At 37.0% G+C, this 12,128-nt stretch overlaps 1 protein-coding gene across 1 annotated transcript in view; it reads left to right on the top strand.

The window, feature by feature from the left end:
* The window catches only part of LOC150089821 (uncharacterized), a 256,206-nt gene that overhangs the window by 38,630 nt on the left and 205,448 nt on the right, over positions 1-12,128 (top strand). Inside the window, exons 2-3 of the mRNA XM_090390108.1 lie at positions 2,028-2,186; positions 10,669-10,756. Coding sequence (XP_090246234.1) covers positions 2,028-2,186; positions 10,669-10,756 — 247 coding nt within the window. The remainder of the gene's footprint in view (positions 1-2,027; positions 2,187-10,668; positions 10,757-12,128) is intronic.

Genomic DNA, 12,128 nt, shown 5'->3' with positions numbered 1-12,128 from the left:
AGGGCTAGAAATATTTTGTAATTATCTAAAGGATGTTTGTGTGCAATAATTACATTTAATAATATATAAATGTGTGCGATTATTGGTTCCTATTGCCATTTATTCATGATCCTAGGTAATTGTTAAACGTTATTGTTGATTAATGTAGTAATATATTATTGGTATTTAAAATTTTTGTTCAGTATAATATAAAATTATTTAATTATTTCTTAGTTACTGTAAAATTTAAGAAAATATAAAAAATCACTATTACAGAAACACCCCATATAAGTTTTGCACAGGACCCCAGTTCCCCAGCAATTTATTCTGGAACAGGGTCTCACAAAAATTTTGGGACCGGCCCTGATTTAGGGCACAAGTGGCACCAGGCTAAAGCAGTGTTAAATACTCATACACACAACATGCCTACCTGCAGGGGGGAGGATTTTTGAGTTTGGGCCCCTTGTGGGGGAAGGTGGGCTATTTTGTTTCATGTTTCTCTATGCCCCTTCTTATATGGTACACACAATGTAATTTTGTGCTCCTACTGTGTTGGTGTGCTCAGTCGCAGTCAGCCTGAAAACTGACTGTGAAGATGTGTTCAGTGGTATTTCTGTGTCTATGCATGGGTGTTCTGGCACATGGCATCAGTGCTGTGCAGTTCGGCCGAGTTGCAAGAATATTTGCAAATCAGTAGCTCAATGTATACTAATCAGTCTGACAGACAAATTATTTTGTTGTGCCTTTGCATGGATGAGATAAGTGCAGAATTAGATGGATTATATGTACAGATTTCTTAAACCACTGGAAACTTTTTTTTTTTTTTTTATTTAAGTTCCTCCTCTCCCAAATGGAAATTTTGGATCCCTGAATAATCTATAGTATGTAGCTTGGATGTATGTCTGTTTTAAATATATGGTTTCTTTGCATCAAGAGCAGCACGGTGAGTAAAGTAAATCTCTGATGCAAAAAGACAAAGGGTGGCAGTAATAACTTAAACTGCTCAAAAATTGTTCATTTTGATTAGTGCTATACTTCTACTCTATTTCATATAGTGATTTGGTTGGATTTGCCTTCTCAGGAACAAGTATATTCCTTGTTTACCCTATACTCTGAATGATACTGCTTAAAATCTGGTGTTAACTTGTTGACCAAAACACTGTCTAAAAGAGTGCTACTCCTTAGTCTTGGATCCACCCTGGACACCTGAAGAAAATTATTCTTTTCCTGTTGATTCAGCATGTTCTAGCTTTACTTGTTGCAGAAATTTCCGTGGCTCGCTGATTTGCATAAAAAAAGAATGCTCTTTGCAGAAGTTGTGTACCCTTGATTCCAACATGTCTGGTAATGGAGGCCATCATTTAAAAGATATGCTTGTTATTACTTTTGCATGGAGCAGCAGATAAACAAGTTGTCAGTGCTAAGGGAAAGAGAACCTCTGTTGTCAGTTTTTTGACCTTAAGACTGCTAACCTGACTCTTGAAACTATAGGATAGCAACCACAACCGGCATGCAGCATTTCTCTTAATAGCAACATTATGCCCTAATTATTTTGCAAAGTTTGCCGTGACTGAGTGACTTAAACTTCTGTACTGGTAGTGCTATCAAATGAGCTCTCAGAATAGCAAAACCTTATTGCATAAAAATAGCAAAGCTAGGTGTGGACTGGTTCATGTAATTGCCACCAGGGCCAAAAGTGTTTTTAATGTGTTACTGCTGCTGCTAAAACAGACAACTGTTGGGAGCTACTGAGAACAACTACAGCCAATCTGCCCCTGGCAATAAAATTAATAGGCAAATTAAATTTAATTGAAGTAGTACAACACACACAGGCACTGATGTGCAGGTGCCTACACATGAGAAATAAATGGTATGATGGAAAAAAAAAACTTATTCTCTTTAATACCAACTTTTATTTATAAACTTGTTCTAGAAAACAGGTGGTCTCAATATGTATGTATCTCAATGAGTATGTACTTTCCTGTACATGCTTTTTAAACTCTTCAAAATTATTGTAATGCTCATGATTTTTTTTCTCCCTTTCTTAGGTTGATAGTCAAACGTCTTATCTTAAATTTAAGAAGGATGAATGGAAAACAACAATGAGGTTTAATTATTCTAACTTCAAAGATGAAGTGTTAAAAAGACAGTTTAATATGCTGTCAAAACTTGGTCAGGCAGCTCTATCAGAGGAGAAATATACAGAAGTGAGTATTTATTTCAGTGAGTTGAATGAAAGAGAATTTTAATAATAAGCCAAATAATTATTTAATATTAAGCCAAATTTAAAAGTTTGTAAATTGTTATTCATTTCTAAAGCTAAGAATAGTTTCTGTAGAACTTATGCTTTCAATGTGACACTCTCTCCAAAGTCACTGAAATGCAGTTCATGCAGTGTGGACTCCCATTCTTACTAAACCTTCTCTACATTTAAATCCTTAACAGCAGTGCCTGATCTTTTACTTTGAGGTTCATCACAGGTTGTATGTTGCCATTCTAAAAATGCCTCAATCACATTGAATACCAGTGCCCTACTTGATGCATCCAGTTCATCAGCTGTCAGTTCATTTGGATAAGGTCCAGCATCTCTTGGTTACTTTTTTCTGAGCTTCACACAAATTTCAGTTGCACATCTTCGCTTTAAAAGTGTATTAAATATTGTTTGCTCTTGCAAGAGTGGAACATGCTTTCTATGCAATTACAAAAACAGTTGGTTTAATGACAATCTCTGTACTACCAATCTGTTACCCTTATCACTATCACATGACACATCCTTGCCACTCAACTGCAACCTCTTAGTGGCATTAGCACTAGTAGAGGCATAAGATGCAAGAAAGCAAGCTTATGCAGCATCAGCGAAAACAAAACAAACCAAAAAAAAAAAAACACTCCCATTTCACCCCTCCATTCATTCCAAATTGCCTGTCCAGCTCAGCCTTAAATTTATTTAGGCTATTAGCTTCCACAACAAAAGATGGAAACCTATTGTTAACATCATCATTTGATCCCACTGTACAGAATTTAAAAACTGTCTGAGACCACTGTAATCATCTTTACGAAAGCAAAAGCCTTTAGCTTTGATGGCAGTTACATTTTTAAGTAATTCCCACATCAGTACATTTTGTTCACGGTCACCCAGTGGTTCATTTATCTGCAAATTCTTAATGCATGAATAATAACTGCTGATAATGAGATCAAGAATATTACTTCCTCTGGTTGCCTCTCGAACATGTTACTGTAGAAAACGGTCATCCAGCAAATCCAACAAAACTTGCTAGTGTGCAAGTGACCAACCCACAAGTTCCAATCAATATCTGGAAAGTTTAAAATCTCCTATTATAAGACATTCTGATTTACTGGCCCACTCTATTTCTCTGCACAATTGCTCATTATACTCATCCGATTCATTAGGCCTATAACACACACTTACTCTCATTTTTCCTTTGCCAGTGCTCATTTCACACCAAACAGACAACACTGCATTGTCCACCAACATCAATTGGATGCACTTCCTAAGATTTTGTGTTTCTTAACTAACAAACAGCATAACCCCTCCTCCTGTTCTGTCTATCTTTCCTGTACACATTTTAATCCCCAAATTCCAATTCTGCACTGCTTCTATCTGTGTGACACCATGTCTCTGATATCCCAACAATATCTGCCTCTGATGTCTTGACTAGCACTTCAAATTTATTAACTATACTCCTAGCATTGGTGTACATGCACCTGTTCATACTCTTAGTTACCCTAGCACAGCCCATGTATTTACTTGTTCCACTATGACTCCCATCAGTCCTGGAAATCTCCATTGCCTTGCTTTCCAGGCTGCTGCTCATTCTAATAGAAGCAGTGCAAGAATCATTTTTGCCTCTGCCTGCGGCCACTGTTAACCTTTTAGTCTGTGTATTCCCCCCCCCAACACTGCCTTGATAGCATCAGCAAATATTCTTGCACCCTTTCTATTTAAGTGTACCCCATCCCTGTAGAAGCAGTCTCTCCTGTCTACAAGCATAGATCAGGCTGAAAATAATTCTACCCCTTGAGCCTTGCACAGTCTCTCCAAGGCCGAATTGATTGACAAGGCTCTTATTGTATACTTCCTCCTATTGTGTCTGGACAGAATTGCAGACACTTTCACATTCAATCCTAACTTGCAACTTTTTTCAACATTGACCTGTACTTGTTGAGTAAATCTGCAGATCTCTTACTCTTAATGTCATTGGTTCCAACATGTACAACAACATCACCTTTTGTGCCCTTAAAAAGTGTCCTTATGGTATAGCCACTGCAGAACCTTTCAACCCTCTCATTATATTAAAAAAAGTGTGTAAGTGTGTGTGTGTGTGTGTGTGTGTGTGTGTATATATAAACATTTTAGTTATTAAGCTGAGTCGCATGTGACTATCACTTGGTACCTGATGTGGAGCATGAAGGGATAGGACATTACTGAGCTCTCCCCCCACCACACTAAAAAAATAATTTGTTGTCTTCCTGGTTTGATTGCATAGTGATCAGGGAAGTGATTTCTAATGTCTAGAAACACTGTACACTTTGTTGCATACTTAATGATAAAGATAATTTATTTAAATTTGGAATAACTTATTTCACATTTAAATTTCAATTGCCAGATGTTCTAGAACTTGCTTTTGATTTCTCTTTTAGTGGCCAGCTATTAAGAATGCAATAAAACATTTCCGGTCTGTTGGGACTTCACGTAAACTCAAGTGAAGTCCAACAAATTGTAGATATGCAAATTACTTTACTTTATATTTTCACTTGTCTTTCACTTCTTGATTTGAAGAGTGAATTCCAATCAATTTCAGTGATTGGAAGAAACATGGAATCTACAATTTGGGATGTATTGCAAAAGTATTACATCCTTGATTGAGTCAAGAATGGAATTGTATCGGAAATACAACATTGGTTAGTTAAAGGAAAATCATGTCTAAGTGATCTGATAAGCTATTATGAGGTTGTAAAAAAAAAAAAAAAAAAATATATATATATATTTATATATTAAATGTATAGATGTTTGCAACAGTCGATGCCCAGCAGCAGTGCTCTACATGACAATAGGCAACCCATGAGTGGAAAATGGTATGGTATGCCAAGAGAGAGACCTGAAAAGTGAGTTGAAATAGATTATTATTATTATTATTATTAATAGCCATATGATGCAAGGAAGCCTGAGGCTTATGCTGCACCAGGAAAAAAAAAGCTCCCGAGAGAGAGAGAGAGAGAATATCCAGCTCAGGACCCTGGGTGTGCCAAGCCCATGTAGGTAAGCTGGTTTGCTAAAGTCAACTACTTTTATCAGTTTGATCATGAATAACTGAGTAATATATTTTTTTTTTGCTTTTGGCTTTGTATATGATTATGATATTTGGAAGCAATTGCACATTTTGACTTGTCACAATTTCTATGTACATTACTTAGAGAAATGTATATAAATTGTTTTTGTTTAGTTTCAGATTCTTATGGCAACCAGTCATGATACTAAATTCTTTCCAGAGTCCTGATTTGTTTGCAGATACTGTGGGTTCAAGGCAGGTGAAGCTCAAGATTTTAGAGGACACCAAGTTTTGCACTGCAAAACTTGGTGTCCTTTAACTCAAGTCAGTGGCCATCTCAAGGCAATTACAAAATGTTATGCATATAAAACATTTTGTAATTGCTTTGGGGTGGCCACTGTGTTGCCTGATGATCAAGTGCAAGCTCTAGCGTTGATGTTTCGAGAGCATCCACCCTGTTCTTCAAGCTCTCTTAAAGGCCCATTACAAAGCTGAGTTGCTGCCCAGTATCCTTATGTTCCTTACATTGAGCACATATAAAGACATCCCCCCCCTTGATAATATCATGTCCAATTCCTGATTGCTCTGCAAACATCAAACAAACTGTACATCTCATAAGGCTGTGATTCAGAGGACAACTGCTCCCCTCAGTTCTTCCCAGAGTCACAGCACTCCCACTAGCCTGAGCCCTTATTTTGCTCTTCTGGTCTGAGACATGATTTTTGTTCAAATTCAGTACAATAAAGCATCGATAATCTGAATTAATTGGGACTGGGGGTTGTTCGGACTTCCGATTTGTTTATATTTTCAAACTCATCAAAAAAAATTCTCTTCTGGAGACTGAAATAAAAAGTTTAAGTTTAGAAATAAAAACACTTGCTTTAAAATCTGAGGGACTGCCTTATGTTTTGTTCAAATCCAGCACCTATTCACACAACAAAGGTCCAGATATGGGTTCTCCTAAACTTCATCTCTGTGTGAACCACAAATAAATGGCATCTTCGAGGGATGAGTCATTAGCTGTTCTCATAGTTTTCTTTTTCTTTTTTTTTTTTTTGTACCATCTGAATCAAGTTTCGATGTAAACTTTAAAATTTTTTTCTTTACTGATTTTAATGTCTATATAACTTTCCAACTGCATAAAGTTTTGCTAATGAAGACCCACTTTCTCCCTTTGAAAGTGTTTAAACTCTCAATCTTTGATTCAATTGTTAATTTCTGCTCTCTTTTAAAAGACTAAGAAAACTACAGTATGGTAAAATAAAACTCTGTTCAGAATCTTTTTACTCCGTATCTCACTCGCACATATTGTGTTAGTTGCAATTTCTGCGTGACATGTTCTTTGTTATTGATTGACGCTAATCATTTTTTACTGTTTTAGCCTTTTACAACTGCAAAAAAGATGTCAGTGAATATAAATATCAGGTTACAAAGTGTTATGTTATTTGATACCACATGTATTACAAAGTGTTATGTTATTTGGTACAGTATTATTAATTAAGCTATGCACGTAAGTGTAAATTTATTTTTATTTTGCTAGCCTGTGGATAAAATTCTTCAGATTTTCACGTATCATTTAATTATGTTAATTGGTAAGGGAAAAAGGTGTAAATTTGGACTTAATATATCTTTACTTTTATAGCCTGTGGATAATATTCTTCCTATTTTTTGCTAATTAGAATCGCTGTTTAATAGAATTAAAATTCAATTCACAAATGTGATTACACTGACCGGTGCTTACTACACATCATATAGTGAATGGTACTTTACAATGGTGAGTCCATCGTAACGTGATTTGATTGTACAGTGAACCAATTGTAAAGGGGGATCCATTGTATTTTTAACTATTTACGTGAAACTTTGGATAATTGGGGCAGCCACTTAATCGGGCCAAAATGCACTAGTCTCGATGTGTCCCAAATAACCGGAATCGACTGTATATCTAATGCAGTAATAACACAATGCACCAGTTATACTATGAAGTTTATGTTATTAATTATATATAATTAAAATTCAGACATTCTTATTGATATACCAATTACACAGCAATAATAATACCATGCTACCAAGTTCATGTTATACGAGGGGGTATCGAAAAGTTTGTACCCTGACCTAGATAAAACATCAGTAGGAAGATGCCGTTTTTAATATAAGTTGTTTACATGTTCAATAACTAATGTGAAATTTCATTCCCGTAGGTGATCGTACACCAGAGGTGGAGCCCAGAATCTGAGGAAGGATGCTATGGTTGACAAAGTGGAGTATCGAGCAGTGATCAAGTTCTTGCATTTGCAGGGAAAGAAAGCTCAGGAAATTGACGAAGAAATGAAAGCTGTGTATGGGCAGAATTGTCCATCCTATGACACTGTAAAAAAGTGGAAATGGGAGTTCCAGTGTGGTTGTATAAGTGTCTTTGACAAGCCAAGAGAAGGAAGGCCATCAAATCCACAGACAGTGAGACAGTTGCAAAGCTTGAGCAACTGGTGCTGAGTGAAAGACGTGTGACAATTCATTTCATCGCAAATGCAATGGGAATTAGTTATGGGTCTGCCAAGTATTTTTCGTGACCATCTGCATATGTCTAAGGTCTCCACATGGTGGGTTCCAAGATTGCTGATGCCTTTGCAGAAGCAATGTTGAATGCAGTGTTCTCACCAACTATTGGATTTGTGTAATGCGGATGTCGAGAACTTTTTTTTTTTTTTTGATTGGTTTGATGGTGACAAATGATGAATGCTGGGTGTACCAGTATGATCCGGAGATTAAAAAAATGTTAAATCAGTGGAAGCAAATCTCCTTCCCACCTCCCAAAAAGGCAAAGACCACTCCATCTGTGAAGAAGGTGATGTTGTCAGTGTTTTGGGACAGAAAAGGGGTTATCCTGACAGATTACCTACCTCGTGGTTCCACACTTACCGGAGAATACTACAGAAATCTTTTGAAAAAGTTACATGATACTTTGAAGGTGAAAAAGCCTGGAATGTTAACCAAAGGTGTTCAGCTTCTGTCAGACAATGCACCGACTCACACGGCAGTTGCAACCACCAACTTTGTTGCCCTGTGCAGCTTCGAACTACTGCAGCACCCACCCTATTTTCCTGACCTATCACCGTCAGACTTCTTGTTTTGAGAAATCAAGAAACTATTGCATGGATGCGCTTTGATTTGCCTCAGGAAGTCATCAATGAAGTGGAATCATGGTGTCAGACAAAAAGTGTGGACTTCTGTGATCATGGCATTAAATAACTGATCCATAGATGGGAGAAATGTTACTATACATGGAGACTACATAGAAAAGGATTAAAGTTCCTGTGAAGTTTCACCTTTCTAGGGCTATTAATCCTAGGTAAGGGTACAAACCTTTTGATACCCCCTTGTATGTATTAGGCTATACCATTATATTTGAAAGTTATAAATTAATTATAATATATAAAAAATTATCCAATTAACGCCAACCTAAGTTCCCTTTTGTATAAATAACAAGTCATTTTATTAAACTTTCTAGCAGTTTAATTGAAAATACACTCTGGTATTGCAGTACTTTCTCCATAACATCACATTAAGCAAAGAATACATTAACACGATTAACCAACTTCCTAACAAAGTGAGGCCAGATGGTTTCCACTTATCTGTAGTCAAAGTATGTAGCTTTTGCATCATAAAAAACCTTTTGTGAAAACTTTTATAAACATTCTTAGGATGGGGGAACTGCATTATGATTTTCCCATAAGATGGAACACATACTTTGTCACCTCTGTCCTGAAAAAAATCATCTTAAATATCAAAGATTTTAGATCCATTTCTGTCAGTTGCTCACTCCTAAAGATTTCGAGAAAGCCATTCTTCCCAGACTTGTTGACCACAGCTTTCCTCATGAGCACATTACCTTCACACTGTTATTCAGGTTTGCGTGATGATCACTAACCTCCTGGCAATGCTATGAGCTACAAAGCAAAACTTGATCTAATCCTCTTAGATCTAGCAGCTTATAATACTACAGAGTAGTGGAAAATGAAAAAGATCTGGTGGTAATTGTGAAATCAGATATGATGTTCTCTGAGTAATGCAGACAGGGTTCCAGGACAGCTGTAGGGTTTTGTCAATGATACAGGAACTTTGCTAGTAGGGATAAGGAGGTGATTATTCCTTGTACAAGGCAGTGGTTAGGCTGCATCCTGAGTACTGCATACAGTCTTTAATCCTTATTTTAGGAAGGATGTAGATCTGCTGACTTGGATGTAGAGAAGGGCAATGAGATTGTTGAAGAGAACAAAAGGTTGGTCTTGCCAGGAAAGGCAAGTTCTGCAAATTGCAGCATCTGAAGATTAGGCACCTAGGAGATCTGATTGAGGTGTTTTAAGGCTTTGAATGGATAGTGCCAGCTCAGTGCTAATAGCGTTCTTCCTCTTGCTCAGAGTACATACATGAGGTTGCATAAATTCAAATTGAGGAAGGATGATTGCAGGACAGATCTGTGGAGGTTTTCCTTCATGCAGCAGGTGGCTGATTGTCAGAATGAGCTTCCATCTGTTGTTGTGGAAATGGGTGGTTTGAACAAGTTCAAGGAAGAACTAGACAAATGTGCTGTTGGAGCATAAAGTGGAATTGGAACTTTTTTTTTTTTTTTTTGTTCTGCTGCTACTGCTATTACTACATCAACAATAAGACCTTGTTGCTATCAAACAAAGTGTTGCCAAACAGAATTCATAGAACTTATTGTTTAATTTATGGAAGCTTTTTCTTTCAGGTTTGAGTCTCATGCAGAGGTGCAGATTTTTCTCCATGAATTTATTCTGGTGATTTTTTTTTTTTTTTTTTTTTTCTCTCTTGAAAATTGGTCTGAAAACATACTGCTACAGACCTGTATACACAGGTTCAGAAGGCAATGGAAATGCAAAATCACTGCAGAATATAACCTGTATGATTTCCCAGGATTAACTATTGCTACAAGTACAACTTAGCTACTTATTCCTGATGTTTGTAAATTGCCAAGAATAACCCCGCCACCTTGGTTTAAACTAAAAATAAGATAATATTCTACCTTTCCAACTGGCCTTATTTGGCTTGGAGAGTTGGCAAACCTAGTTGTGGCCATCCCTCGTGAATAAAAAGTGGTTAATGACAAAATGACATTAATATTTTACATGACTTAATAAAAACATACCATTGGGTAATATTTTCAACTTTTTTTTTTCTTTTATTACATAAACTGTGCTTTACTTCTGTTTTTTATATTCTTTAATAGTAAGTGTTTATACTGGTTCTGCTTCTGCAAGGAACATTTCAGATTGAAAGGCATTGTTTGTGGTGTTTCCTCTTGAGTATAGTTCCTTATCTTTTTAAATCAGCAATCTAGTTTGAAGCATATGTATGATTCTGTATTAATTTCTTTCTTCAGATTACTTCTTTGTATACACAGATGACTGGAAGTTACAGTCAGGCTAAAGTATGCATGAGCAAAGAAAAATGTCTTGATTTAACACCTGGTAAGTTGTGTAACCAGTTGTTTAAGATGTTAAATGAAGTTTAGTTTCATAAAAGCCTGTTATGATTAGTAGTATTTAAAGAAAATTTCACTATAATGAAAATATATTCTGGTATCAGATTTTCCTTATTGTTAGTGCTGTGTCTTATTTGAACAGTATTTCTTCTGATGCAGAATTTAGTACAGGGTTTTTAAAATTAAAGTATCCCTATGTAGAGGGCTCTGGAGCGAGTTGTTATAAGGTCCTACTGAAGAGAAATTTGGACAACAGGTACAATAAAGAATGCGCTCACCATTTATTGGGAAAAAAAAAAATGGTTTCAAAATTTTTCGCTATTTGGCACTGTGGCAATACAAATCACTTGAACAGCGCTACAATTGTTCAATGTGTCCTCCATTTTGGTTAACAACAATTTCCATTTGAAGAACAGCATTTTCTACAACAGAACGTAACATGTCAACTGGAGAATAGCCAGCACATGACATCTAATGCTGGCCTTTAGATCTGCCAGAGTTTGACATCCTTCCCGATACACCTGGTTCTTCAAAAAACACTACAACCAGAAGTCGCATGGGGTGAGTTCCGGTGATCGGGGTGGCCAAGATGTCTGGAAACAATGGCTGATGACCCGTTCATCTGTAAAGTGTTGCCTTAGCAATCTTTGGACCACAACGGTGGATGTGGGGTGGCACCACCATCTTGCATGAATATGGTATCCTGAAGGCACCCACGTTGTTGCAGCTCTGGTATTGCAAAATTTGCCAACATTTCATAATATCGCTGTCCAGTGATGGAACAGGTGCAAGGTCCAGTCGGTGTTACCTGTTCAAAAAAATATGGCCCAATCATGAATGTGGCTGTAAATCCACACCACACTGTCACTTTTGGAGAATGCAACGGGACCTCTTGGATAACTCAAGGGTTTTCTGTTGCCCAAATGCGACAGTTGTGCGTATTCACTTGTCCATTTAAACAGAAGTGGGCTCATCACTCCAAAGGACGTTCCATGGCCAAGTGATATCCACTGTCATTCGCACCAGAAACTGAAGTGCGTATGTGAAAAACAAATATCTGCATCACCATGCTTTAGCTGCTATAGCATGTGCATCTTGTATGGATAGTACCGCAACACCTGACGCATTACTACCCTTACAGTGAAATACAGCCTGTCCACTTCATGAGAAACAGCTGGCACACTTGCGCTACCACATGGAGATTGACTTGATAAATCTATGACATCCATAGCCACATCTTCAACATGAGAGGAGTCCACTTGTTTATGACCTCTACCTGGTTGAACACCAAGGTGTCCTGTCACTTCAAATTTTGCAATCATTTTGCGGATAGCATAAACAGTCATAGGTTCACGTGA

The sequence above is a fragment of the Mastigoproctus giganteus genome, chromosome 2, assembly GCF_048544385.1.
Source record: "Mastigoproctus giganteus isolate SK-2022 chromosome 2, ASM4854438v1, whole genome shotgun sequence".
NCBI classification, from domain to species: domain Eukaryota; kingdom Metazoa; phylum Arthropoda; class Arachnida; order Uropygi; family Thelyphonidae; genus Mastigoproctus; species Mastigoproctus giganteus.
Note: the sequence above shows the minus strand (reverse complement) of the source record. Positions and strands in the feature narration are given on the sequence as shown.